Source organism: Thamnophis elegans, chromosome 16 (assembly GCF_009769535.1).
Source record: "Thamnophis elegans isolate rThaEle1 chromosome 16, rThaEle1.pri, whole genome shotgun sequence".
Taxonomy (NCBI): Eukaryota; Metazoa; Chordata; class Lepidosauria; order Squamata; family Colubridae; genus Thamnophis; species Thamnophis elegans.
This window is the reverse complement of record NC_045556.1, coordinates 729,322-756,763: the sequence shown is the minus strand read 5'-3', so window position 1 is coordinate 756,763 and position 27,442 is coordinate 729,322. Positions and strand designations below refer to the sequence as shown.

Sequence of the window (27,442 nt, the reverse complement as noted above, 5' to 3'; positions counted from 1 at the left end):
CCCCTCCTCTCCCACCACAGTTGAGGTAGAGGAGGAGGAGGAGGAGGGGGAGATACCTGCATGAAGCCAATGGAGGAAGCCCCCAGCCTGCTTGGAGAGCTTTCAGTGACTGGTTGGGGCTTCACGTGAATCCTAAAGGAAGACTGGAAGCAAACCGACCCATAAGATTCCAACTAATTGTAATCTGGGCCGGCTCGTCTACCGCTTGGCATGGAGTTTGACATTTTAGAGGGAGAGAGTGGACGATGCCAGGGCTCTATCCACACCATAGCATCAAGCGCGATTATGGCAGCTCAGTGGCGGAACATTGGCTTCCCCTGCAAAAGATCCCAAATTACCGGGATGGGTTTTGAGATCAAAATGCGCTGAGTAGCAGAGGAGGAAGAAAAAAGACCTGGAAGCTTTCCGCTCGGCTGCTGCCAGCCAGAGTAGGCATCACTGGAGTGTGAAATGGGGGAATGATAGCAGAGGGGGGGGGGAAGCTTCAGAGGCAGGAGAAGGTCTTGCAGTGGTGATTTTCGTCTCCATGCTCATCCCGTGTTTTCCTTTGCTTCTTTTGAAGGTGAGATAAAAGCCCCCCCGGGGGGGACCCAGCACCATGGTTGCCTTGTCGCTGAAAATCTGTGTCCGCCAATGCAATGTGGTGAAGACGATGCAGTTCGAACCCTCCACCGCCGTCTACGATGCCTGCCGGGCCATCCGCGAGAGGGTCCCCGAGGCTCAGACAGGGCAAGGTCAGTCCCACGCTGGCTCCCTTATAGCATTGCTTGCACCGCAGTGCTGTAACAAGGAGGGATGCGTGACAATTGCCCTCCTCCCTCTGTGGGGTTAGGCAGGAGATGGCAACCAGTGGGCCCCTGAACTGGCAAGTGAGTCTGGGGAGGCTCCGGTTGCGGGTGAGTTGTTAAGATGAAAGAAACGGACAGAGCAACCAGAGGCAACCTCCCATGGCCGAGAGAGAGACAGACAGACAGAGACAGAGAGACAGAGACAGAGAGAGAGCAAGGAGGGTCTGAGAACATGGCCTCTGTGGCAGCTTCATGAGGCAAGGAAAAGGCAGGTGGGCATGTTCCGAGGACCTTATGCCACAGATCCTCGACCATCCCTGACTGAAGGAAAGCAACAAGCCTTCCTTCCCTTTGCAGAAGCGAAAGTGAGCCTTCCTTGCTTCCTCCCTCTCTGACCAATCCACCCATTGATCCGGGCATCACAAACTTTGAAGCCTGCAGAACGAAGGGAGCCAATTGTAGCCAAAGGGAGACAGGCGTGAGGGTAAAGGGAAGAGGGGAAGAAGGGGACGAGAGGGGCCAGCAGAAGACCGGGGCTAGAGAAGGAAGCTGAAGGCCCCGACAAAAGTTCTCGGCTTGACTGGAAGGGGGACACCTAAAAGAGCGGGCTGCTTCTTCAGCAACCCTTCCGTCTCCTTTCACAGCCTCCGACTATGGGCTCTTTCTGTCCGATGAAGACCCTCGGAAAGGCATTTGGCTGGAGGCCGGCAGGACCCTGGATTACTACATGCTGCGGAATGGGGTAAGGCTCTTGGTTCCTCCCAGGGAGGGAGAAAGGGCGTCTTGGGGCTGCAGGAGGCGAGCGGGACCAGCTAGGCCTATTGAGGGAATAGGGGTTCAGATAAGCCAATAGTCTTGCTACTTAACTGCCCCGGGCATCCTCATCCTCCTTGGGTCCACCTTCACTCTTGGTGACCCTGAGGACAAAGGCTTCCCTGACAAGAGTTCGGGAGTGGTTCCTTTCAATTTCCTTTCAAGAGCCGAGGTGGCGCAGTGGTTAGAGTGCAGCACTGCAGGCTACTTCAGCTGACTGCAGTTCTGCAGTTCGGCTGTTCAAATCTCACCGGCTCAAGGTTGACTCAGCCTTCCATCCTTCCGAGGTGGGTGAAATGAGGACCCGGATTGTTGTTGGGGGCGATATGCTGACTCTGTAAACCGCTTAGAGAGGGCTGAAAGCCCTATGAAGCGGTGTATAAATCTAATTGCTATTGCTATTCCCTCCCCTGGGAATCCCCGGAGGTGCAAGTCCTCAGGAAGGTATCCTTGACTCTCTCTCTCTCGCTTGGGTGTGGTCAGGATCCACTTCCAGGTTTGTCTCTCCCGTGAAATATTCCGGTGGTTTTACTCCCTAGGATGTTTTGGAGTACAAAAAGAAGCAGAGACCCCAGAAGATCAGGATGTTGGACGGCTCTGTGAAGACGGTGATGGTGGACGACTCCAAAACTGTTGGAGAACTTCTGGTGACCATCTGCAGCCGGATAGGTAGGATAAGAGGGTGGCCCGCCAAGCAGATTGTCCCCATTTCCCACAGAAGAGCAATCAAATCCTCCCCTCCAGACGAAGGGATCCGAGGGGGCCAAACCCCACGTGAAAGAGGGTGAAAGGTCTATGAAGCAGACTTTGTGGCAGGCCGTGGTAATCAGCCTTCAAGAGAGGCTTCCAAAAGTGACATTCCAGGAAATGTGGGGGGGGTTTTTTGAGCCTGACCGTAGTTAGTTGGCCTCCAAAAGGGCCTTTTCATGGATTGAGAACCTGTGCTGGGAATCTCTTGCTCTCTCTCTCTGCTGGCGGCTGTCTATTAATTGGGTCTGTAGTACAATTGGTCATCATCTAGAACAGTGTTTCTCAACCTTGGCAACTTGAAGATGTCTGGACTTCAACTCCCAGAATCCCCCAGCCAGCATTGGCTGGGGGATTCTGGGAGTTGAAGTCCAGACATCTTCAAGTTGCCAAGGTTGAGAAACACTGATCTAGAAGGTGGGTAGCCCTTGGTGTGGACGGGAAGAGAAGGCCCTGCCTCTCTTAGGTCTGCCTTGATTTGGAAGTGGACTGTAAGCGCTGACGTTAAAGTACAGCCTACTTTCCTGGAGCTCCCAGCCACAAGGTCATCCTCTTAATTGGATGTGATGCTTCAAATTCTCTGCCAGAAGAAAGTCTCATCTTTTTTCGCTGCTGGAGGAGCCGAAGTCCTTGTGCCTGTCCTCTATTGCGCAACTCTGTTGATTGCTGGAAGAGGACAGGGGCACTAAGAGTTCTGGAAAGACCAACATTCACCCATGGTAGTTAATGGCCAGGGACGGGTCCAAAGAATTGCTCTTTCTTGTGGCTTCATCAGGGTGGTTCTGACCCACAGACTTCTTTCCAAACCATGCCGGTTCTTGCAGCTCAGAAAAGTGGCCTCTTTTTTTGGCATTTTTTAGGCATAACCAACTATGAAGAGTATTCCTTAATCCAAGAAGGCAGTGAGGAGAAGAAGGAAGAGGGCACGGGGACCCTGAAGAAGGATAGGACGCTGCTACGGGATGAAAAAAAGATGGAGAAATTAAAAGCCAAGCTGCACACCGATGACGACTGTGAGTGGCTCCCTCGGATATCAAGTCTTTCCCAGGGACGAAGAAGTCGTTTGTGATAGAACGGGAGGGATTTCGTAGTAGAACTGCTTAAGCAGGAACACCTTAGATTATGTAGGCAGATATCTTGAAATGTCCACGCTCTAAATCAAAATATATATTTTGAAATATATATATATATATATATATATATATATATATATATATATATATATATATATATATATATATATATATATATATATATATATTTAAATCTTGCTCTGCATTTTTCTCCTTCCTAACTTGGTGCTGCCCAGTTCCCGTAATGATTCGTAGCCAAGCCCGTAGGGCAGAGGTCTTCAAACTGGGCAACTTTAAGACTATGCTGGCTGGAGAATTCTGGGAGTTGGAAGTCCACAAGTCTTAAAGTTGCCAAGTTTGGGGGGCCCTGCCGTAGGGAATCATGGGAGCTGCAGTCCAGTGATCTGAAGGAGGCTAAGCTGGAGAACGGCTGTGAAATGATCCGCCTCCTTCCTCTCTTTCCACCCCTAGTGAACTGGTTGGATCACAGCCGAACGTTTCGGGAACAAGGGGTGGACGAGAACGAGACGCTGCTCCTGAGACGGAAGTTCTTCTACTCTGACCAGAACGTGGACTCCAGAGACCCCGTCCAGCTCAACCTGCTCTATGTTCAGGTGTGCCGGGGGGGGGGACAGGACAGGTGACCCTCTTGCTAAGGTCTGGTCAAAGGCAGTTTGACCCTCCTTGATTCATCAAGCCACACATCTGCACATCATGTTCAACCATGACCTTTGGGCGTGAAGCCATGGACAGTGGGTCCAACCCCCCACCCAAAAAACTAGGTTCTTGCAGAGTTAGACTAACTAGTTCAGAGGTCTTCAAGCTTGGCCACTTTAAGACTTGTGGACTTCAGCTCCCAGAATTCTCCAGCCAGCATAATTTACTCTCGTGTAATCCCTTCCTCTGCAAACTCTCCACTTAGAGGTCTTCAAACTTGGCCCTGTTAAGACTTGTGGACTTCAACTCCCAGAATTCTCCAGCCAGCTATGCCGGGAGTTGAAGTCTACAAGTCTTAAAGTTGCCAAGTTTGGGGACCCCAAACTAGATTTATTGAAAGGAAAAGGGGGTTTGGTTTGCAGACTCCTGGGAGCTGGAAAGGGGTATTTTAGCCCCACGTGTGAGTAAGTCCATTCAGGTGAGGCTTTTCATTCCCACTGAGGAGGCTGCTTTGAATGGCCTCTTGCCGGTGCTCCTTCTCATTTCCTTGGGAAGGAAGGGAAGTGCTGAGTTTCTTGGAAAACGTGGCCAAGGAGGAGTCGAGATCTTTGGGGCTGATGTGGACTCTTCCCCCGCTTGCTTTCTAGGCCCGGGACGACATTCTGAACGGTTCCCACCCGGTGTCCTTCGAGAAGGCCTGCGAATTCGGCGCTTTCCAGGCACAGATCCAGTTTGGGCCTCATGTGGAGCACAAGCACAAACCCGGCTTCCTAGAGTAAGTGAGGCTCTTCCCTTGGGGGCTAACCCGTAGCTTGGCACAATGGCTTTAGCCCCGGGGGTCTTTGGGGACCACCCCCACCCCTCCCTTCCCCCACCCCCAGGATCATTCCAGCATTTGTTGCTGAGAAGGCTGCGGGGAGGTCTCTGGAAGTCTGGTCCTCGCTCCCAGCCTCTTTCCTCAAAGCCCGGAAGGGCGGAGTGGGAGCTCTTTGCCAGCGCTTCCCACTCTGGAATTGGAAATGCCGGGCTATCTCAGTGGGCAAGGCAGCGCCATGCCAGCCTCAGGGAAATAGCAGTAGCACTTAGGCTTATATGCCGCTTCGCAGTGCTTTTACAGCCCTCTCTAAGCGGTTTACAGCCTCTTTCCCCCCCAACAATCTGGGTCCTCATTTTTCCAACCTCAGGAGGACAGAAGGCTGAACCCTTGAGTCAGTCAGGCTCGAACTGCTGGCAGTGGGCAGAGTTAGCCTGCAATATTGTATTCTAAGGGGAGGGAGGGAGGACTAGCAATAGCACTTGGACTTATATACCGCTTTGCAGTGCTTTACAGCCATCTCTAAGCGGTGTACAGAGTCGGCAGAGTCTCCCCAACAATTTTGGGTCTTCGTGGTTATACTGACCTCAGGAGGATGGAAGGCTGAGTCATCCTTTGGAGGCTCCCTTGAAGGGTTCCTGGTGCTGCTGATGTTGAATTGATGGGGGAGAACTTCATCAGATTTTGCTAAAGGAGCCCCACAGGCTTTAAATAATGTGGCTTAATCACATCTGGAGGTTTCTGCGCCTCCTCGGGAACAGCTGCTCAGAGTTCAGCTTCAGAAGGCTTGATGGGGCCTCGTCCCCACCCTTTGCCCCCCCGAGGAGGGTCCTTTCTTTAAGGAGGGAGGAGTATCCAGGCGTGTTAATAATGGAAGGATCCCAAGTGGCCAGCTGCTGGACTTCCATTCCCAGAATGCCCCAGCCAGCCTAGCCCGACTCCCTGGATCTTCTCCCCAACGTCTGCAACCGAATGTTTTCCAGTCGAGAGGAGGAGGAGGAGGAGGCCACCTTCATTAATTGTGACTTCTTGTTCCTACAGTCTGAAGGAATTTCTCCCCAAAGAATACATCAAGCAAAGAGGAGCCGAAAAGAGAATATTCCAGGTAATTGAAAAGGGAGCCTTCTACCCCAATCAGGGAGACAGCGCGCATCTCAACGGCCCTTTCCTGCATGTGTGTGTGTGTGTGTGCGTGTGTGGTTTGTGGCATTCTGTCAAATGTAAAGGAAGCAGGTGTTCTTCCTCTGTTTGGCTCCCTTTGGCAAACTTCCTACCCTAAATTATAGTTTTGTGTCTGGTTGGAAGGTTGGTTTGCTTTTCAGTGCCTTCCCTCCAAGACAGGAGGGGGTTTAATCGCCTTTGACTGCAGTGAAGAAAGCAGAGAAGGAGGAGAAAGGAGCTTTCTTTTTATAAAACAAAGTTTTCTTAAATTTTTTGTTACCTATTTGACTTCTTTTATAAACGGAGCGTTGGCCGGGTTTCCCCCCTTAACATCTTCTCATAGGCATAGTTCATTTTGCATCATATTTCCATTTCCAATTTCATCCCTATTGTTTTCTTTCCGTTTTTTCCATCTTAGGTTTAATTTCTTCCTTCTTAGTAGATAAACAATATCACTACTTGTCCCTCCCAAGTTAATCAAACTTAACATTTCATTTCCATCTTTTATTCTACTTTACTATAGGAAACATATGACCTCAGATTTAATAGCAATAGCAATAGCAGTAGACTTATATACCGCTTCATAGGGCTTTCAGCCCTCTCTAAGCAGTTTACAGAGTCAGCATATTGCCCCCAACAACAATCCGGGTCCTCATTTTACCCACCTCGGAAGGATGGAAGGCTGAGTCAACCCTGAGCCGGTGAGATTTGAACTGCTGAACTGCTGATCTAGCAGTAGCCTGCAGTGCTGCATTTAACCACCGCGCCACCTCGGCTCTTAATTTAATTAATTTTGTATAGTAAACATTTCACTTAGCTAATTATCCACAATTAATAGCATTCGTCTATTTCCCTCACATCATTTTAACTACATGCCATTAACAATGTTAACATATTTCATTTTATTTTACTGGTAAATCTTTTTCCTTCTTTCCTCTTTTCCTCACCATTTTCTCTTGGTCTCTCGGGAACTGAAGAAAAGGGGGCTTTCTGAGGGTGGAATTGATCACAGGTTTTAGGGTTTGGGGTTCTCCGAGGTGGCGCAGTGGTTCGGGTGCAGCACTGTAGGCCACTTCAGCTGATAGTTATCTGCAGTTCAGCAGTTCAAATCTCACCGGCTCAAGGTTGAGTCAGCCTTCCATCCTTCCGAGGTGGGTGAAATGAGGACCCGGATTGTTGGGGGCAATATGCTGACTCTGTAAACCGCTTAGAGAGGGCTGAAAGCCCTATGAAGCGGTATATAAGTCTAACTGCTATTGCTATTAATTCTGTGCATCGTGAGGAAAGATGTGGAAGGCCCTCAGAGGGCTCGAAACCCTCGTTCTCCCGCGGTGTCTTCTTTGGACTACTAAAAGCATCCAATGCAGCTTTTCTCATCAAATGCCCTCCAGATGTTTGGAGGTAGAATTTCCCACCATTCTCAGTCAGTGTGAACAGTGGGGACCCTGGAAGTTACGGACTGACACAGCTGGTTGGGAAACAGCTGACGAAAAGCATGGGGCTTCCTCTGCTCGGTCAGGATCTGCCGCCTTCCCCAGGGTGATGCGTTCCAGATGTTTTCGATCTCAATTCCCATCATACCCAGGCAGCATTTGGAGGGCACAAGACAAAGGCAAAGGCTGACGCCGATTGAAACCCTTTGGGATTTGGGAATTAGAAATGTTCCTATTGCAGCAAATTGAGGGCTGCTTTTTCAAGCGATGGGCTGCAGGTGTTTCTGGTCCTTCCTAATCTCTGCCTTGGTTCTCAAAAGAGAAAATGCTACTTAAGGTCACTTTAATAATTCCTATCAAACGGAACAGAGCAGGATACCAGTCTCTGGTCTGTTGAAAACAGACAAATAACTTTTACTCTGGCCTTACAAAGTGTTATGAGATTCACTATTTAGGGAGGGAAGGTTCCAGATGGCAAGCAAACTTTCAACATCTGGTTTGCTAATCAGTTGGCATAGGGAGCAGCCTCTCCTCCAAGTTGCAATCAGCTGCTTCATCTGGTTTGCTCTAAACACAAGGTGAGCATCGCCTTGCGCTGAAGCCAACGTTTATGATTGGCCTGGAGTGGAAAGTACCTTCATGTGCTATGAATATCCAGGTCATCTTCAAAAATCCCCATTTTCTGCTCTTGGTAGCCTAGACGTTGGCTGCCTCCATAAGACTCTTATCCCGGGAGATACCAAGCGTCAAAAATTGGATGCAAAACTCTTTCAAGAGGCCTATGGAGGCAGGATGACACCTGTCTTCCGAGGGCTCAGCAAATATCTTTCCATGCGTGAGTTTCACATCCTTGAAATATCACTGGTACCTCAGAGGTTAATGAAAGCTGGCATGAGCTGCAAAAAACAAGATACCCTTGGCTGACCCTCTCTCAGATGCCAGGCTGAGAAAGGAAGGGATGACGGAGGCCGTGGGCAAGGATGATGAGGAGGCCGTGGGCAAGGATGATGAGGAAGGGAGTGTGGCTGAGAAAGGAAGGTCAGACAGGGGAAAGATGGCCAATTCCAGCTCATAACCTTGCTCGGCTGGGTCTGGTCTGGGGAGACATGCCAGGTTATGGATCTTTATAAGCAAATAAATTAAGAAGTTCAGAGGTGACTCTCTCTTTTAGCAGCACCTTGAAAGTCTACCTGTTCCACAACGGCCGAGGCCTTCTCCTAGGAGGTTTCGGCTTGACGAAAATAGTCCTTTTATCACAGGAGCACAAGAACTGCGGGGAGATGACAGAAATCGAGGCCAAAGTGAAGTACGTGAAGTTGGCCCGGTCTCTGAGGACCTACGGAGTCTCCTTTTTCCTGGTGAAGGTAGGATTTGGGCTTGAATTAAATTTACTCCATGAGATTCAATGGGTTGGTGCTTGCAACGGTGAAGGCTATGCTTCATAAGACCTGGCTAAAGAGTTGAAACCTTCTTCACCTCAAAAGGTTTGGAGTAGAGGGAAGAATTGAAAAGACTTTCCTTTGCTCACTTGGTCTTGGCCAAAATCCATTCCTGATCTGGATCGATACATCGGAACGATTGGACTGGCTTGGTCATCATGTAGTCAGAAGCCAAATTATCCTAAAGCCAAATTATCCTAAAGCCAAATCTTGACTAGTCCAAACACTGAGGAGACTTGGAGCAGGAGTTGGTAACCATGGCAACTTTTTAGGACCTGTGGACTTCAGCTCCCAGAATCCCTTACGCTGGCTCAGGAATTCTGGGAGTTGAAGTCCACAGGTCCTAAAGTCGCCCACCTCTGGCTTAGAGAAATCAAAACATTGCCAAGCCTGATTGACATTTGGGCACCCGGTCATAAAGCCAGATGAGAGCGGAGGAAACCCATCCCTCTTTGCCCTGACATTGAACTGGGCCAAGTTTGAATTTGCAGCGTGAAACCTGGCTGATCATTCGCGTTCTTGGACCCCACTGAAAAATTAGTAACCAAGTTCTGCGTTGGCTGAACCATTCCCGCGTTGTGTTTCCATCAAATCTCCCCTCTCCTGATGGGGAACGTGGCCTGTTTTGGTGGAAGGGGGGCTTAGTGGTCAGTCATTCCCTTCCCGTGTTCCTTTCGCGATCAATTAGCCACCTTGCAAAGGAGCCATTTGTATGCCAGTGGTTTTTCCCAGAATTGAAATTGAAATTTAATGCATTTATATGCCGCCCAATCCCGAAGGACTCTGGGCGGCTTACAGAATACAATATTAAAAAAAAAATAAAAATTAAAAATAGAGAAGAAGAAACAGATTTAAAAGAAACACATCATGCACTCAATGTAGGCGGGGCTCTTCATGCGGTCAACGGCCCCAGGCCTGCTGGAATAGCCAGGTTTTAGTGGCCTTTCGGAAGGCCGAGAGAGTGGGAAGGGTCAGGATCTCGGGGGGTAGATCGTTCCATAGGGTCGGAGCAGCTACAGAGAAGGCCCTCCCCCGAGGAGTCACCAGCTGGCATTGTCCGGTCGACGGCACTTGGAGAAGGCCCATCCTGTGAGATCTTGGGAGGTATGTGGCAGGAGACGGTCTCGTAGATATCCAGGTCCTAGGCCATGTAGGGCTTTAAAGGTAATAACCAGCACCTTGAATGCTGCCACACAAGCTGTGGTTTTTCTCACACTCAGAGTCCTTCGATGTTCTCCTAACAGGGGACTTCCAAATGGCACCACGGGGCACCGGAGGAAGACAACAATTCGGATAATTGTTTGACGGGAGCGATATGCTGGGGGTCATTCAATTAAAAGCACATATTCCATTCTTTGAAGGCTTTTCACTTTTTCTTAACTGAAGCAAATGGCAATTAAGTCATTTCGGGAACAGCGGTGTGAAACGCCTGGCTGTGATCGATTTACGAGAGGAGGAAAGCAGAGACTTTAAAAACCTGAGCTGTTTAACGAATGCTCTGAACGTTTAATCCACTCTGCTTTGAATGAATTATTGCAACTTGGGGAACGGAAATGAATTATAATAGCAGGCGTGGCTTTCTCCTTCTACACTTGTTTTACTGAAGGTCAACCGCTTGGAATTCCCTCAAAATTTAGTTGCTGGACTGTTCACGTTCTAAGCAGATCAGCCAAGAGCAGAGTCCGTATCCCAATTGACTTATTCTTCACTTGTTAAGACATGAGCTAAAATTGCCCCAGGAGACCCTTTTCTGGAGCTGTGCGCCAAAGTGAAGTGTGAATATAATGCACAAAAGAGCCCACAATGAACGTGGGACTGGAGCTGTGGGTCATGGAGGAAAGGCTGTGCTTGGGGGCCTAGAAGGGGAAAGGGGACAGGGGTCTAGGACGGTGTTTCTCAACCTTGGCCACTTGAAGATGTCTGGACTTCAATTCCCAGAATTCCCCAGCCAGCATTCGCTGGCTGGGGAATTCTGGGAGTTGAAGTCCAGACATCTTCAACTAGCCAAGGTTGAGAAACACTGGTGTAGGAGATCATGGGGGATGTAGGGAAGGGGGCTGGGATATGGGCAGTCTTGGCTGCCACTCAAGGCAGGGGGATTCAGGACCAGGAGAAGGAAGGGCTTCTCCGCACATATTAATCTATAGAATCTGCCACTCTCAGATGCAAAAATAGATTTAATGTTCGAGAGCGGTAGAAGGAGGCTCAGGCAGTCCACAGGGGACCAGGGTCGGCGCTTCCTGACTGTTTCCTGCCTCCCGTGGGATGGAATTGTGCGGGCCCTTCTTGGGTTCCACCTGCTTGGCTTCTGAGGAACACCAAAGGTGCCCTAGATAGGCCTTCAGCTGGATCCGTCCTCAGGAGCCTCCTTGCCTTCTTCCAAGCTCCCTCTTGTTTCGCTTTCCCTCCGCAGGAGAAAATGAAAGGGAAGAACAAACTGGTGCCACGTTTGCTAGGAATTACCAAGGAGTCGGTCATGCGTGTGGATGAGAAGACCAAGGAAGTCCTGCAGGAGTGGCCTCTGACCACCGTGAAACGCTGGGCGGCCTCCCCCAAAAGCTTCACCCTGGTAAGAGCCGAGGTGGCGCAGTGGTTAGGGTGCAGTACTGCAGGCCACTTCAGCTGACTGCAGTTCTGCAGTTCGGTGGTTCACATCTCACCGGCTCAGGGTTGACTCAGCCTTCCATCCTTCCGAGGTGGGTAAAATGAGGACCCAGACTGTGGGGGCGATATGCTGACTCTGCAAACCGCTTAGAGAGGGCTGAAAGCCCTATGAAGCGGTATATAAGTCTAACTGCTATTGCTATTGCTAAATAAGTGGGAAGGAAGGAAGGAAGGAAGGAAGGAAGGAAGGAAGGAAGGAAGGAAGGAAGGAAGGAAGGGGCAAGAGGCTGATTCTGTATATATGTCTAAGAAATAGGAGCTGAGGTGGCGCAGTGGTTAGGGTGCAGCACTGCAGGCCACTTCAGCTGACTGTTATCTGCAGTTCGGCGGTTCAAATCTCACCGGCTGAAGGTTGACTCAGCCTTCCATCCTTCCGAGGTGGGTGAAATGAGGACCCAGACTGTTGGGGGCGATATGCTGACTCTGTAAACCGCTTAGAGAGGGCTGAAAGCCCTATGAAGCGGTATACAAGTCTAACTGCTGTTGCTATTGCTAATTCGTGGTGGCGATGGTGAAGCCAAAGAAAAGTCTCCCCATCTTGACGCCAATCCTGCTGTCTCTTCCCTTAGGACTTTGGGGAGTACCAAGAAAGCTACTATTCAGTCCAGACCACTGAAGGGGAGCAGATCTCCCAGCTGATCGCGGGGTACATTGACATCATCCTCAAGAAGGTACGGCCCTTCGGCTTCCGTTGGGGGGGGACGCCCTGCTCCCCCTCTCACCTTGGAAGTGGAGGAGGACGGACAGCCTTGAACTCTGCACCCAGGCAGCCATCCCAGCCACCTGCCCCCAAACTGCCCAGCAATGGGTTGGGGGTGAGAGGGGCCTTTGGTGCTTCCATTCCACACCTGTATTGAAGGGAAAAGGGAGGAGGTGAGAACCAATCTAAGCCTCTGTCCCAGCCAACAGGGCATTTTAGGGGCTGGAGGTGGGGAATTGGGGCAACTGGCCAGCCAAAGGACCTGGGATTAGAGCCCCAGGTGGAGCCTGGAGATTCTCCCAAGTGGGCTGGTGGGTGTTCAGACCCCTTTGCAAAAAGGTGTGTGTGTGTGTGGGGTGGTGGTGGTGAATTCACAAGACCCAGGAAGGGAGCGAAAGCCTCTCTCGGCCTTTTCCGCAGAAGCAAAGCAAGGATCGCTTTGGGCTGGAAGGAGATGAAGAATCGACTATGCTGGAAGAGTCCATCTCTCCCAAGAAGTAGGTGGAAGAGGGCTGCGTCGTTTCCCCTCCGGCCTTTGGGGAAAAGCACCCCCCCCGAGCTGCCTTGTCCCTTTATTCCACTCTCACCACCTTCCCACGAGAGCTGCTCTCCTTCCCACCTCCGAGGCTTCCCGGCCTCCCTTCCTTTTTTGCAGTTTGCGTCTCTCAAAGACGGGCCTCCTTATTGGGGCGTGTCAGATAGGAAGACACTAAGGGGGGGGGGGTGCAAGCTTTTGGGGGCCCTGGAGCAGCTCATCAGGCATAGGGGTGTCTGTGTGTGTGTGTATGTAAGAGTGTCTTTTTGTGGAATGGGAGCTGGTGCACTGCCCTGTTCCCAGTCATGGGGAGGAAGTGTGGGGTTGTGCCCCAATTGGCTCCCCACGGAAAGGATCACGGAGGGCAAAGAGCTCCTCCCCCCAGCCTGGTTCTGCCCTTCCTTTGGCAGGTCGACCATCTTGCAGCAGCAGTTCAACCGCACCGGGAAGGTGGAGCATGGCTCCGTGGCGCTTCCGGCCGTCATGCGCTCAGGCTCCACCGGCCCCGAGACCTTCAACATGGGCAGCATGCCCTCCCCACAGCAGCAGGTGACGGTTGGGCAGATGCACCGGGCCCACATGCCCCCTCTGGTGAGCCCCTCCCCTCCCCCCCCTCTGAGCAAATGGGGGGGGTCCCTGGTCGCAGAGCCCCCCTCCCCCTTTGCAGGAGAAGATCTGCTGAACCTGGTTGGCTTTCCCCAGACCTCCGCCCAGCAGGCTCTGATGGGCACCATCACCACCAGCATGCAGGCCGTCCAGCAGACCCAGGCAGACCTCACCCACGTCGATGACCTCCCGCCTTTAGGCAACGACATGGTCAGTTGGCTCCGAGGGAGTGGGGGGGGTTGGGCAAGGGGAAGACCCTCTCTCCAAAGCCAAGACTGGCCTGGGACTTCTCTTCCTCGCATTCGGGCTCCCTCGGCAGCCCCTCTGGCTCTCAAACATCCTCTCCTGCCTCTGAACATAACGGTTCCACCACAAAACCGCGCTCGACGAAACCGCGTAGCTGACGTCATCAACAGGGCGACAACAGCGCGGAGACAGAAGCACGCTGTAAACGCTAAACCTAAAATTAACCCCTAAACCTAAACCTAACCCCCCTAAATCTAATCCTAAAGCTAACCCTCACCTTCAGTTGAATCGGCTTGCTTTCAAAGCGCTATTTAAAGCGCCCTTCTTTCTCCGCGCTGGCTGTTGTCACCCTGTTGATGACGTCAGCGACGCGGTTTAATCGGGCGCGGCTTAGTCGAGCGCGGTTTTGTCGTGCCACGGAACATAACAGCCCCCCTTGGCCGTTTTCTGAGCCTCTTTGGTTCTCCATGTGTGAATCGGCCCCTCCAGGTCTGATAGCTCTTCTTCCCCCCCAGGAGGGACAGGCCTGGCCCAGGGAAACTGTGTGAAACGGTTGCCCTTGTTTGAGGGGTCAGAGCCATCCTTCTGGGGGAGCCCAGGAGGTTTCCTAGCAACCAGAGTGGACCCCTGATGACAAGTCCTGCCTGGTGAAGCCTTTCCTGAGCTGCTGACCTCCAGATGTGTGGAACTCAATCCCCAGAATCCTTCACTCGCTTGGCAACTGCTAAGGATCCTAGCAATGGATCCTCGATGGCCACCAAGCTGGAGAAGGTTGTCTGAGGATTAGCCAAACTAGAAGTTAGAAAAAGATGTTCCACTTTCTTCTAAGTTGGCTTGGGTGGTCTGCCTTTTTCTCCAGGCTTCCCGAGTTTGGGTCCAGAACAAAGTGGACGAGTCAAAACACGAAATCCACTCTCAGGTTGATGCCATCACTGCAGGGACAGCGTCCGTGGTGAACCTTACAGCAGGTAAGGGGGCCGCATGCTCTGTAATGGTCCTATGCAGTTGGGGAGTGTAACGTGCATCTTTCCAGAGTTCTGAAGGAGGCACCTGTTGAGTTGACTTTGGTCAGCCTTCCCATCTCAGTGGGGCACTCGGGCGTAACCCCATGGCTTGCTATAAAGCCCGAGGGTGCTTGGGGTCAAAGCAGAAGATGCTCTGGAAGAGTAAACGGCCACAAAAACCCCACAACCAGACCCACAAAGTCTTTGAAGGGTGGGCCTCTGCAATGCGTGTAGACGTTGGGCATCTCTTGGTCTGCTCCGCTTGGCAGGGGACCCGGTCGACACAGACTACACAGCGGTGGGCTGTGCCATCACCACCATCTCCTCCAACCTCACGGAGATGTCCAAGGGGGTCAAGCTGTTGGCGGCTCTCATGGACGACGAGGTCGGAAGTGGGGAGGACCTGCTGAAGGCCGCTCGGACCCTGGCGGGGGCCGTCTCAAACCTGCTCAAAGCGGTGGAACCGACATCGGGAGAGGTGAGGCCATGGGGCAGAAGGGCAGTGGGTCACCCCGGTTGCCCCCTGGTCCTCGTTGTGTCTTCTGGATGGCCCACGGGAAGGACTTTGCTTTGGCAGAAGGGCAGCAGCTGGCAGAATTTCTCTTCCTCGAGTAAAGCTGCCATCTTTCCTACTTTCTGTCCTTCCAGCCTCGCCAGACTGTTCTGACCGCAGCCGGAAGCATCGGCCAAGCCAGCGGGGAGCTGCTCAGGCAGATCGGGGAGAACGAGGCGGACGAGCGCTTCCAGGTGAAGCTCCCCTGGGCCCCCACAGCCGGTTTCCCTACCAGGAGGCCCTGGGATGATCTGAGCCTCTCTTCCTCGTGGTCTGAGCCCTCTTTCCCTCCTTCCTCCTCTCCAGGATGTCTTGATGAGCCTGGCCAAAGCTGTGGCCAACGCCGCCGCCATGTTGGTGCTGAAGGCCAAGAACGTGGCTCAGGTGGCCGAGGACACCGTTCTGCAGAACAGGGTGATTGCGGCTGCCACGCAGTGCGCCCTCTCCACCTCGCAGCTGGTGGCTTGTGCAAAGGTGCGTCCAGCTTCCTTGGTACTGCCCAGCTGTGGAGAGCTGGACAGACATCAGTGGGCTGTTGGTCAGTTGTTGGTCAGGTGGAAAGAGCCCCCGCCCTGCTGCGGCGGCCAGACAAGCCTTCACAGACCAGGTGCCCTGTGCCCGGCTGCTCACCCCTCCTGCCCGGATGTGCTTTGCTGCAGGTGGTCAGCCCCACCATCAGCTCCCCGGTGTGTCAGGAGCAGCTGATTGAAGCCGGGAAGCTGGTGGACCGCTCCGTGGAGAACTGTGTGCGGGCGTGCCAGGCTGCCACAGATGACACTGAACTGCTCAAGCAAGTCAGCGCGGCAGCCAGCGTGGTCAGCCAGGCCCTGAATGACCTCCTGCAGCACGTCCGCCAGTTTGCCAGCCGGGGAGAGCCCATCGGGCGCTACGATCAGGCCACCGACACCATCATGTATGTCACCGAGAGCATCTTCAGTTCCATGGGGGATGCCGGTAAGCGTCTTGGCAGTTTTGGGCTCCCTCGGCCCCTCCGTCCGGGAGCAGCAAACCTGCCCACTCAGCCTGTTGGTCACCCAGCTGGGTTGGCTGCCAGATGAGCCCCTTCCTCACCTGGTAGAGCCAGAAACTGAACCGGCTGCCTCCTGCAGGCAAAGGAAGCCCTCTGGTCCAGAAATGGGGGGGGGGCTGGTTCCTGTGGCCCTTTGAAGACCTCAGGATGTTCCGCAGAGTATTTCCCTCCAGGCCAACCCCTGGGAGCCATTGGTTGGGAACCCTCCGATTTGGAGCCCCGGAGAGATTAAAAAACCAAACTTTTAATCCCGTTGCAGGGGAAATGGTGCGGCAGGCCAGAGTGTTAGCGCAAGCAACTTCAGATCTGGTGAACGCCATGCGCTCAGACGCCGAGGCAGAAATCGACATGGAGAACTCGAAGAAGCTCCTGGCGGCTGCCAAACTTCTCGCCGATTCCACAGCCCGGATGGTAGAAGCTGCAAAGGTACCATAGGAGCCCTGGGGTGGCTCTCGGGGGTGGCCAGCTAGTACTTAATTTTGGGAGGTGACGGGATGAAGTCAGTCCCCCCCTTAGCACGAAGGCTGAGGTGGGCCTGACCCCTCCCAACTTTCCTCTTTGCAATTGGTGTCTCCCCCCCACCCCACCCAAGGGAGCTGCTGCCAACCCCGACAACGAAGACCAGCAGCAGAGGCTGCGGGAAGCGGCCGAAGGGCTCCGCGTGGCCACCAACGCAGCTGCCCAGAACGCCATTAAGAAGAAGATTGTGAACCGACTGGAGGTGAGACCTTCTCCTCTTCCTCCTTGGCTGAGAGCTCGGCCCTGAGCGCAGACCCAGCGTTTCAGGCAGCTGCTTTCTGCCCCCTCCACCGGATGGGGGGAAAGACACCACGGGGGATGAGAAGGCCTGTCTTACCAGGCCGGTCAGCCTGGAGTTTTTGGGCCCCCTTGCAAGGAGGCTGCATACCAGTCTAACCCCCCCCCCCCCTGCAGAAGGCCAGCCGACGAGGAGGCTTCCCTGAGAGCCAATCTCCAGGATGAGTGGGGGCTCATAAAGGGAAAGGAAGGATTTCCTTTCCAGGGTTTCAGAACGGAGTCCATCCTGCCAGCCTTCCAAAGTCCTGTCCGCCCCCCCCCTCCCCCAATTCTCCTCCGCTGGCCAGGGACCCTCCCCTTCTCTCCTGCCCCTCCAAGGCATTTCCGGAACCTCCTTCTTGCAGGTGGCAGCGAAACAGGCTGCTGCAGCCGCCACTCAAACCATCGCAGCCTCGCAGAACGCCGCCATTTCGAACAAGAACAGCGCGGCCCACCAGCAGCTGGTCCAGAGCTGCAAGGTGAGCCCCCCTCAGACAGGGAAGAGGAGGAGCTGCCTCGTAGCTCCACCGTGTCCATGACGAGGTTTGAGGAGTCCCAAGAAAACACTCCCTGGACAATCCCAAGAGGCCTCCTGGACAGCCGGATTCTCATGCGTTGGAAGCTGCTCCGTTCTGGATGGAGCCGCTCTCCTTCAGCCCCCCCTTTGCACGACCTCCTCTGGCCGGGTCTCAGAGGGGTGGAGGAGGCAAAGCGTCTTCTGAACCCCCCGCACTGGAACTAAACGACCAGCCCCTCAAGCCTCACCTGGCTAGACGTGCCCCAGCCCCTCTTTCTGGCCCTCCCATGTTGGGCCATCTCTGTAATAGGAGCGATTGTCCGGTTGGGCTCAGCCTCGGACTGTCCGGCTGGAGAGCCAAGCGGGCCTTCTTCCTTTTTGCTCCTCCGGGCAGAACGTGGCTGACCACATCCCACAGCTGGTACAAGGAGTGCGAGGGAGCCAAGCGCAGGCGGAGGACTTGGGCGCCCAACTCACCTTGATCAACTCCAGCCAAAGTTTCCTCCAGGTATGCGGGTGGGAGGGAGGGGCTGGCGAGGGGCCCCGCTCTGCAAGACGGAGGAGGGGCCACCAAAGGCCACGTGTGGTCGGTCTTCCTTCCCACAGCCAGGGAGCAAAATGGTGGCTTCAGCCAAAGCAGCGGTTCCAACTGTGAGTGACCAGGCGGCGGCCATGCAGCTGAGCCAGTGTGCCAAGAATCTGGCCACCAGCCTGGCGGAGCTGAGGACGGCTTCTCAGAAGGTGGGCAGAAGCCGCGGGAGGCCCCCACCCCCAGATGCCTTCCCCATCCGTTCCCTCCCCCCCCCTCCTTTTGGAGGGGCTTTGTGCTTGTGGTGGGAGAGTTGTGAGGATGGGCTTGTTCCTCCCTCTTGCGCTTAGGCACACGAAGCCTGTGGCCCCATGGAGATCGACTCTGCCTTGAACACTGTCCAGACACTGAAAAATGAACTGCAGGACGCAAAGATGGCGGCTCTGGATGGACAGTTGAAGCCTCTTCCGGGGGAAACGGTAAACAGAGAATGTCACATTCTGGTTTTTTAAAAAATGTATATACTGTAAGAAGCAACGGGGGGTATAAGACGTACCAAGATTTCAAAGAGGTAAGTGAGGAAAAAAAGTTTTCATCCCCTCTGGCCCCCCAGGAGCAAACTGCAGGCCCTCAGCACGGCTGGGGGAAGGCAAAAATGCCCTTGTTTCTGCAAAAAACGTTTTTCACCCACTTTTTGCAAAAATGGGATGCAGGGCCGGGGCTTCGGGAGGCCAAGAATGGCTGTATTCATGTATAAGACGCACGAACATTTCCACACTCTTTTACAGGAGAGGAAGGTGTGTCTTATGCTCTGAAAAATACGGTACTAACCAAGCTAAAATTTGGGGGTGTTGCATTTGAACGTATGTTCAGTTCCTTCCCTTTGGAAGGAATAATAGAAGCCGTGACTGGTGAGAGGGAGGCGTGGGGAAGATGCCCCTACTCGAATTGGTTGTGTGTTGTGTTTTTTAAATTGTCTGTATTGTTGTCTTATTTTTGTCTTACTTTTTGTATTTGTTCCCCTCCCCTTGGCTTTTGTTCAGCCGCCCTGAGTCCCTCTGGGAATAGGGCGGCATACAAGTCGAATAAATCCAATCCAATCCTTTTCTGGGGCAGAGTTGAAATATTGGGGGTGCCACTCTTGTGGGAAGGAAATCTGTGCCAGTCTCAGAGGGCGCCACCAGGGGGCGCTTGCCACATCTGGGAGGAACGTTGGAAGGTTAATCATGAGGTCGTTTCTCTCCCTCAGCTTGAAAAATGTGCCCAGGACTTGGGAAGCACCTCCAAAGCTGTGGGTTCCTCCATGGCCCAGCTGCTGACCTGTGCCGCCCAGGGCAACGAAGACTACACAGGTAGAAATGCCCTTTGCCCTTTCGGCTGTGCCGCCCCAGGTGAGGCCAGGGGGCAGGAATCCCTGCCTTGCCCAGTGCATCCAGCCAAAGAGAGTTTTACGGTTGAGAACAATTCCTAGACATTTGCAAACCATTCCTAAAGATGACTCCGTGGCCTTGATAAGCAGCGGGGAGGAAAAGAATATTTGGCCACCTGTAGTGGGCAGAGGCTGAAGGATCAACGCCGAGGCTCGGGGAGGCTTGGATCTCTCCAGGATCTCTTGCAATAAAAGGAAATGATTCCAGCCGTTTCTAACCCACAGTCGGAACCAGACTTTGGATCAATGCGCATAAAGTAGCATGGTGGGGTGCTCTGACCCAATTTCCTCTGGGCCCCACGTTTCAGTACAGTGACCCCTCTGATGCTGAATCCGCTGTTTATTTCACCTCGAAGTCAAGGATTTGCACGCGGAGATCCTCTTTGGGGGCTCCTGGCCGGTTAGCAAAAAGATTTGCGCATCGATGAAAATGCTTTTGTGTCGATCATGTTGCCTCTCGGCCGGCTTGTCCACGGGAGATTTCGAAGTCGATGAGGCTAATTAGGAGGGGCCCCCCTGTGCAGCCAGGACGGAGGCCGCCTGGGTCTGTGGGCCCTCATTTGAAAGCTGCAGTAATTGGATGAGGAGGGAGCTGGAACATGGAGACCCCCTTCTGCCCTCTAGGAAGAAGCTACAGGGATTTCCAAAGGGGGGAGGGCATTAAATGCCCCCTCCTTTCTGGGAAAGGCTTCCAGGCCGAGATACACTCTCCGTCCACTGGTGGGCTTGGGGGAAGAGTTCCCCTGGCTTTGCAGAAAACGCTGGAACGCACGCCCTGCTTCGGCTTCCTCTCTGCCCTCGGGAACCCTGGAATCTTTGGGGTGATCCGGGAATCGGGAGCAGGTCCGAAGGCTTAGCTGGGAAGAAGAGGTGGTGGGCCTGCAACGGCACGAGCTGGGAGGGGCTGCTCTGACAGCGCATCCTTAACCAGAGGAACTCACTCCCACTAGAGGTGGGGACAGCTTTGAAAGAGATTCATTGGCAGGAAACTCGTCAAGGGTGGCTGATACGAGATGGCGTCTTCTCTCCGGGTCTCATTCACGATCTGCTTATATTATGTGCCCCCCTCCCCTATTTTAGCCAACTCTTGGCAATTCACGTGAATAAAAGCAGCACTCAGTAAAATGCAGGAAGTGGTGGACAATAAAGGCAGCCATGTAAACTTGGCTTTCTGAACAAGGCCGTCCAATCTTGGGGTGGGGAAGAGGTTCCCATGGGGGGGATGGGCAGCTCCAGAGAAGCACTGCCTTCTCCCCCCCCCCTCCATCTTGTGATTTGGGCTCTGCAGAAGAGACTGGCCCTCAAGATGCCCACTGGCCACGGGGCTCAGCCTCGGCCACTCTTGTCTCCTCCTCGGGACAGGCAGGGCTGGCCTGGAGGCTGCTGACCGGACTTCCCTGCCTTCTTCCTCCAGGAGTGGCTGCGCGGGAGACGGCCCAGGCGCTGAAGACCTTGGCACAAGCGGCACGGGGCGTGGCCGCGTCCACGGGCAACCCAGCCGGGGCCCGCGCGATGCTGGACTCTGCGTGGGACGTGATGGAAGGCTCCGCTCTGCTCATCCAGGAGGCCAAGGAGGCCCTGGTGTCCCCGGGGGATGCCGAGAGTCAGCAGAGGCTGGCCCAGGTGGGCGCGGAGCAGCCGGGGAGAGGAGGGGGGCTGCCCCACCCAACGGCCACCCACACCAGGACCACTCCCGGCAAAAGGGGCCGTGTGTGGCTGTGGCTGCTCGGACTGTCCCCCTCCTCTGCCTTCCTGGCCCAAAATTCTCCCCGAGTCCAGGAGGGTCTGCAGGCCAGAGTGGAGCCATGGAGGCTGCTCCTCCCGTGTTTCTGTGTGGTTGAGATCTGTAACCCCTCCCCAGGCAAGACCCCCCCCCCTGCCTGAATCCCTGGAATTCTCCTTCCCTCCGAGCCCCTGTTGTTCCCCCCTGCAGCCCAGTTGCCTCGGCTTCCTTGTTGTCCTCTGATCCAGCCCAGGGGTCTCAACTGTCAGGGCATCAGGAAAGGGGGCTTGGGGGGTCTTGGGGCTGCTTGCCTCCCTCTGACCTCCCTCTCGCCTGGCGCTGGCTCTCCTTTAGGTGGCGAAAGCCGTGTCCCATTCGCTGAACAACTGCGTCAACTGCCTCCCTGGCCAGAAGGATGTGGACGTGGCACTGAAGAGCATCGGCGAATCCAGCAAGAAGCTGCTGGTGGAATCGGTGAGCCGTGGCCGCCGTGTTTCAGGAGGCCACCTGCCCCTTTGCCGAGGGCTCCCCTGAGGGGCTTTGCGTGGGTCGGCCGGGCCTTTCAAAACAAGGGTGGAATAAAACATGGGGGGGGGCTTCTGGCCTTTGCGTTGCCTGGGGGGGAGGCTGAGGCTGGTGTGTGTGTGTGCAAACTGAAGCAGAACCCGCAGATTCTTCCCCCGTTTCCCTCGGTGGCTTTGTCGAGGGGGGGGGGGTACAGGGCAGGACCCTCGGGTGTTGGGGGCCCAGCCACGGCTTCCTAACCCCACCCTCGCCTTGCAGCTGCCCCCCAGCTCCAAGTCATTCCAGGAAGCGCAGAGCGAGCTCAACCAGGCGGCGGCCGACCTGAACCAGGCGGCTGGGGAGGTGGTGCACTCCACGCGGGGCCAGAGCGGGGAGCTAGCGGCCGCCTCGGGGAAGTTCAGCGAGGACTTTGATGAGTTTCTCGACGCGGGGATTGAAATGGCCGGCCAAGCTCAGGTAGGTGCCCCCCCTCCCCTCCCCCTGCTGCTCTCTGGGCTTCTCCTGCTGGACCTTCGGCTGGGAAGGGGCCTTCCGGGGACCTCCGGGCCACACCCGATGCATCCATGCAACTTTCCAAGGCATTTCATGGCTGATGCTTCCTCTGGGTCTAATCTACCACTGCGGGGTTTCCTAGTGGCCTCCTTCCCAATGCTGCTCAGCTCTCTAGCCGTGTTTGACCACTAAACTCCTGCTTAGGGTCCAGAGCGACATGCTGGACCCCAGGGCTCTAGGAGGGTCCCTCTGCCCTCGGCCCCTCCGGCTGAGCCGCTGGAAGCCCACCCTCTGGGCTCTCAGCCTCCTCCTCACGAGGATCGTCCCTGCAGCCTCACTGGCCCATCCTTTGTGCCCGGGATGGATTTGCCGGGCAGAGGAGCCACTGGAGCAGCTGTGCCTGGTGGTTCTTTGTGCCAGGCAGAGACGGGGCTGCCCAGGGGGTGGGAGGCTCTTTCCCAGTCAAGGCCCGATTGTGGAAGCCTCGTCTGCTCAGCTGGGGGTCCTTGCGGTGATCTGGGTCTCCGTCTGCACCGCCCCATCCAACGGGGGCTGCCCCCAATGCTGCTGGAGCCAGGAATAGAGTTGGGGGGCTGGGCTCTCTGCCCATGCAGTGACACCCCCCCGCCCTCCCCGGGGCCTTGTCTGCTTCACAGACCAAAGAGGACCAGATCCAGGTCATCGGGAATCTGAAGAACATCTCCATGGCTTCCAGCAAGCTGCTTCTGGCAGCCAAATCTCTTTCGGTGGACCCTGGCGCCCCCAACGCCAAGAACCTCTTAGCGGCCGCTGCCAGGTGGGGCCTGCGGGGGGGGCTGGGTTGGGGGCTGGGGTAGCAGGGCAGGGAGTTGGCAACCGCTGGTGGGGGCTTCGTTTCCGACTGGCCTCCGTTGAGCAGGAGGGGAGGGGAGAATTGGGGAGGTGGCTGCTTCCATCGGTGGGATTGCAAAGACCCCTCCAAGCCTCTTGTTTCTCCAAGAAGGCTTTGGGGGCTTTCTGTCCGTAGCCCAGCCCCCCTTGCAGGGCTTTGGGGGGGAGTAGGGGAGGGAAGGAAGGACACTGAGGAGCACCTGGGTGGGAGAAAAGAAGGGAGGGAGAGAGGGAGGGAGGAGTGGGGGAGAAGGGAGGAGAGAGAAAAAGAGGGAAAAGGAAGGAGAGAGGGAGGAGGGAGGGCAGAGGAATGAAGAAGAGAGGAAAGGAAAAAAGATTGGAAGGAAGGAAGGAGGAAAGAGAGAAGGGGGGAGAGGGAGGAGGGGTGAAGAAGAGAGAAAGGGAAGGAAAGAAAGGCTCAGTGGATGAGCATCTGCGCTTCTCTCCGGAGTCTTCAGCTTCTCCTCCTCCTCTTCGTCCCCAGAGCTGTCACAGAGAGCATCAACCAGCTGATCACCTTGTGTACCCAACAAGCGCCTGGCCAGAAGGAGTGTGACAACGCCCTCCGGGAGCTGGAGGTCTGTCCTGGGCTCCCCACTCTGCCCTTCCAGGGGATTTTGGGGCGTGTGGCTGTGGCTCCTGGGCTTCCCGAAGGAAGCCCCTCTGAGCGCTTGGGTGACTGGGGGATTCCTGCCCACCCAGGGGGCCAGAATTGGGGGGAGGGATCTGGGGGAGATCCAGGAAGGCCGAGCGGGGTCAGTTGGGGGGCCGGGCGTTGACTTGGGCTGCTGCTCTCCCTCCAGACGGTGAAGGAGATGCTGGAAAACGCCAGTGAGCCCGTGAGCGACCAGTCGTACTTCGACTGCATTGAAGGCGTCATGGAGAACTCCAAGGTAGATCTTCCCAATGCCCCCCTCAGGAATCCACCCGGGGGGGGAGGGGGACATGATGCAGCTGAGGGGGGGGAGAGGAGGGGACCTGGAGGGAGGGGCCCAGAGGGGGCTCTTTCCAGAAGCGGGGAAGGGCTGGACGGCTCTTCCGGAGAAGAAGGGGGCCTGGAGGTCTTCTCCGGAGAGACTCAGGCGTGGCCTCCTCACACGGGCTCTCTCCGAAGGTGCTGGGGGAAGCGATGGCCGGCATCTCCCAGAACGCCAAGACCGGCGACCTGCCCGTCTTCGGGGAGTGTGTGGGGGTGGCCTCCAAGGCCCTCTGCGGTCTGACCGAAGCAGCAGCTCAGGTGGGTTTGGGTTTGTGCCGAATCCACGCCGGGACCTCCTGATTTCCCTCCGGCCCCTTGTGGGCGCTTTGCAGGGGTTTGGGTCCTGGGCGTCATTGGGGCAGAGGTGGCGTTCGGGAACCCTGCGGGTTTTATTTTGGCCTTGTCACTCTGGGCTTTCCAAGTTGCCAGGTTCGCAGTGGGGCAGCAAATGCCAACCTTCCTTGGAGACGGCTCAGGCGGGGACCCTGAAATCCCCCTCCCAAGCAGTCGGGGAATACGTGGCATCCGGCATGAGGGCAGCTCTGCAGATGGGCTGGCCGAAGACCCGCTGGGCATTTCTCCGGCCTTTGGGGGCCCCTGGACTGCGTTGGAATGCCAGAGACTCCCCTTCTGCTTCCCTTCGGCCTCCTTTCCCAGAAGGCGCTTGGCGAACGGCCTGTTTCACACACACACACCCTCTTGGTTGACCCCTAGGCCGCCTACCTGGTGGGCATCTCGGACCCCAACAGCCAGGCTGGTCAACAGGGCCTCGTGGATCCCATCCAGTTTGCCCGCGCCAACCAGGCCATCCAGATGGCATGCCAGAACTTGGTGGATCCAGCCAGCAGTCCGTCCCAGGTAAGGCACTCTCTCTCTCTCTCTCTCCCTCTCTCTCTCTCTCTCTCTCACACACACACACACACACACCACACACACACACACACACACACAATTGTTAATGCTTCCAAGGTGGTTTTAAGAAGAGGCCCCTTGGGCAGCAGAAGGAAGCCTTTGCAAAGGCCTTTCCAATCAGAGGAAGCTTTAGCTGGACCCGGGACCTTGGCCAAGACCTGGGTCTCTCCTGGGTCACCTCTGCCCTTTGGCATCGCTTTCCACTTGGTGGCTCCTTGTGGCCAGCAGAGGGAAGGCCCCGTGAGCGTGGAGTGCCTGGGGGAGGACAGATTTGACCTTTCCCAGGGCGATGGCCTTGGTCTCTGCTTCGGCCTCCTCTGACCGACAGCTGCCCTGCCTTGGCTCAAGCCAAGATAGACCATCCTGACCGCCGGATCCTTGAAGAAGAGGGACCACGGTGGTCAAGGGGTCCCTCCCTGGATTTCAGGAGTGTGAAGCCCTGTGCCCTCCCCCCTCCCCCTCTGCCTGTTTCAGGTCCTGTCGGCGGCGACCATCGTGGCCAAGCACACCTCTGCCCTCTGCAACGCCTGCCGTATTGCCTCCTCCAAAACGGCCAACCCCGTGGCCAAGAGGCACTTCGTCCAGTCGGCCAAGGAGGTGGCCAACAGCACCGCCAATCTGGTGAAGACCATCAAGGTGGGAGAGCCGGGACAGCAGCTTCCAGCCCCCCGACAGAGACCAGAGGGGGGCTGTGAAAGAAAACTCCCCCCCCGAAAGTTGCTTCTGCGAGGGAGGGGGGGCAGCAGAGGGCAGGCAGGGCGCAGTCCCTCCATGAAGGGGACATTTTCTGGCCCTCGTCTCCAGGGGCGTCTGGGTCTCCTGTCCCAGGAAAGAGAAGCTGGTCGCCATCCCAAAGTTGAAGTCTGGGGTGACCAGGATCCATTTAAAGGAGGAATCTGGGGCGGGGGGGGGGTCTGCCTCGAGCAGTGGGCTTTATTTGTTTTTGCCCCTGGGCTGAGAGAACCCAGTCAAACCTGAGATACCAATTGCCAATTACCTCCCAAAGACCCATTAGATCGCACAGGGTCGGCCTCCTCTGGGTTCCGTCCACCAGCCAATGCCATCTGGCTACGACCCGGGGGGAAGGCCTTCTCTGTTGCAGCTCCGGCCCTTTGGAATGAACTCCCCGCGGAGATTCGGACCCTCACCTCTCTCCAGGCCTTCCGGAAAGCCGTTAGAACCTGGCTGTGTCGGCAGGCCTGGGGTTGATGAGCTCCCTTCCCCTCTCGACAGGTGTGGTTGTTGGTCATTTTAAATGTCTATTTTGTACTTGTATGTTTCCCCTTCCCGTTTAAGTTGTTCGCCACCCTGAGTCCCTTTTAGGGAATAGGGCGGCATATAAATAAAATAAAACTTAAACTTAAAACTTAAACTCACTCAGTCCTGGCTGAGCGTGTCCTGCGGGGTGTGACGCTGCCTGTGGTTTGCTACGGGACCGCTGGGCTTCTGTTGAAGGAGCCTGGAAAAGGCGAAGTCCCAGCAGAAGAATATCGAAGGAAGAGTCCAAACTAGGGGGAGGATTGTAGCCCAGTTTTCATCCAACACCGTCCCCAGCTCCGACCGGCCCATGGAAAGAGGAGGAGGGGGCTTAGCAACCCCCGTGGACCTTCTGTGTCCGCGGCTGAGCTCTCCTCCCCAGCTTCTCTGCTCTTTCTCTTTCGAATTGAGCTCTCAGCCGCCTCTGCTTCTCCTCTTCAGGCCCTGGACGGAGACTTCTCCGAAGACAACCGGGGCAAGTGCCAGGCTGCGGCTGCTCCCCTCATCGAAGCGGTGGAAAACCTGACCGCCTTCGCCTCCAACCCTGAGTTTGCCAGCATCCCTGCTCAGATCAGTGCCGAGGTGAGGGCCCCGCCGACATGGGGGCACCCACAGCCGCCTGGGTTCTGCCACCCCAGCCGTGAACGCAGAGGCCTCCTTTGCAAGCCTAAACACCCCCCCCCCCCCCCGGGAAAGGAGCTTGCTCATCAGGTCGCCTCTTTCCAGGGTTCTCGCGCGCAGGAGCCCATCCTGGCTTCGGCTCGGACCATGCTGGAGAGCTCGTCTTTCTTGATCAAAACCGCTCGCTCCCTGGCCATCAACCCCAAGGACCCCAACACCTGGTCTGTCCTGGCTGGACATTCGCACACTGTCTCCGAGTCCATCAAGAGCCTCATCACTTCCATCAGGTGGAGCTCCCTCCCTCTCCCTCCCTCCCTCTCCCTCCTGCAGGATTGATCCTGTGTCGGCCCCGGCTGCTCTAAGTGTCCGAAGGGCCCCGGGGTCCCAGTGGGCGTGGAAAGGCACTTCGGTCTGCAAAGCAGAAAGCCAGGCAAGGTGGTAGGAGAGGAATGAAGAACGCAAAGTCCTGAAGGCGACCGTTCCCACGCCAGGCGTCTTCCAGCCGCAGGCCTAGTTCAGGGATTCCGTTG

General features: G+C 55.4%; 1 protein-coding gene across 1 annotated transcript in view; it reads left to right on the top strand.

Annotated features, from left to right (window-relative positions):
* Positions 1-598: 598 nt before the first annotated feature.
* TLN2 (talin 2) overlaps positions 599-27,442 on the top strand; it is a 43,123-nt gene continuing 16,279 nt past the window's right edge. Inside the window, exons 1-36 of the mRNA XM_032232402.1 lie at positions 599-734; positions 1,433-1,530; positions 2,141-2,270; positions 3,209-3,361; positions 3,893-4,035; positions 4,726-4,853; positions 5,934-5,997; positions 8,746-8,850; positions 11,339-11,494; positions 12,159-12,260; positions 12,710-12,786; positions 13,235-13,415; positions 13,527-13,640; positions 14,536-14,644; positions 14,950-15,158; positions 15,329-15,427; positions 15,540-15,707; positions 15,893-16,187; positions 16,523-16,689; positions 16,856-16,984; positions 17,424-17,537; positions 17,970-18,083; positions 18,182-18,316; positions 18,455-18,583; positions 19,354-19,456; positions 20,948-21,156; positions 21,611-21,730; positions 22,040-22,237; positions 22,930-23,069; positions 23,628-23,721; positions 23,947-24,036; positions 24,258-24,380; positions 24,837-24,980; positions 25,509-25,670; positions 26,733-26,873; positions 27,018-27,199. Coding sequence (XP_032088293.1) covers positions 599-734; positions 1,433-1,530; positions 2,141-2,270; positions 3,209-3,361; positions 3,893-4,035; positions 4,726-4,853; positions 5,934-5,997; positions 8,746-8,850; positions 11,339-11,494; positions 12,159-12,260; positions 12,710-12,786; positions 13,235-13,415; positions 13,527-13,640; positions 14,536-14,644; positions 14,950-15,158; positions 15,329-15,427; positions 15,540-15,707; positions 15,893-16,187; positions 16,523-16,689; positions 16,856-16,984; positions 17,424-17,537; positions 17,970-18,083; positions 18,182-18,316; positions 18,455-18,583; positions 19,354-19,456; positions 20,948-21,156; positions 21,611-21,730; positions 22,040-22,237; positions 22,930-23,069; positions 23,628-23,721; positions 23,947-24,036; positions 24,258-24,380; positions 24,837-24,980; positions 25,509-25,670; positions 26,733-26,873; positions 27,018-27,199 — 4,961 coding nt within the window. The remainder of the gene's footprint in view (positions 735-1,432; positions 1,531-2,140; positions 2,271-3,208; positions 3,362-3,892; positions 4,036-4,725; positions 4,854-5,933; positions 5,998-8,745; positions 8,851-11,338; positions 11,495-12,158; positions 12,261-12,709; positions 12,787-13,234; positions 13,416-13,526; positions 13,641-14,535; positions 14,645-14,949; positions 15,159-15,328; positions 15,428-15,539; positions 15,708-15,892; positions 16,188-16,522; positions 16,690-16,855; positions 16,985-17,423; positions 17,538-17,969; positions 18,084-18,181; positions 18,317-18,454; positions 18,584-19,353; positions 19,457-20,947; positions 21,157-21,610; positions 21,731-22,039; positions 22,238-22,929; positions 23,070-23,627; positions 23,722-23,946; positions 24,037-24,257; positions 24,381-24,836; positions 24,981-25,508; positions 25,671-26,732; positions 26,874-27,017; positions 27,200-27,442) is intronic.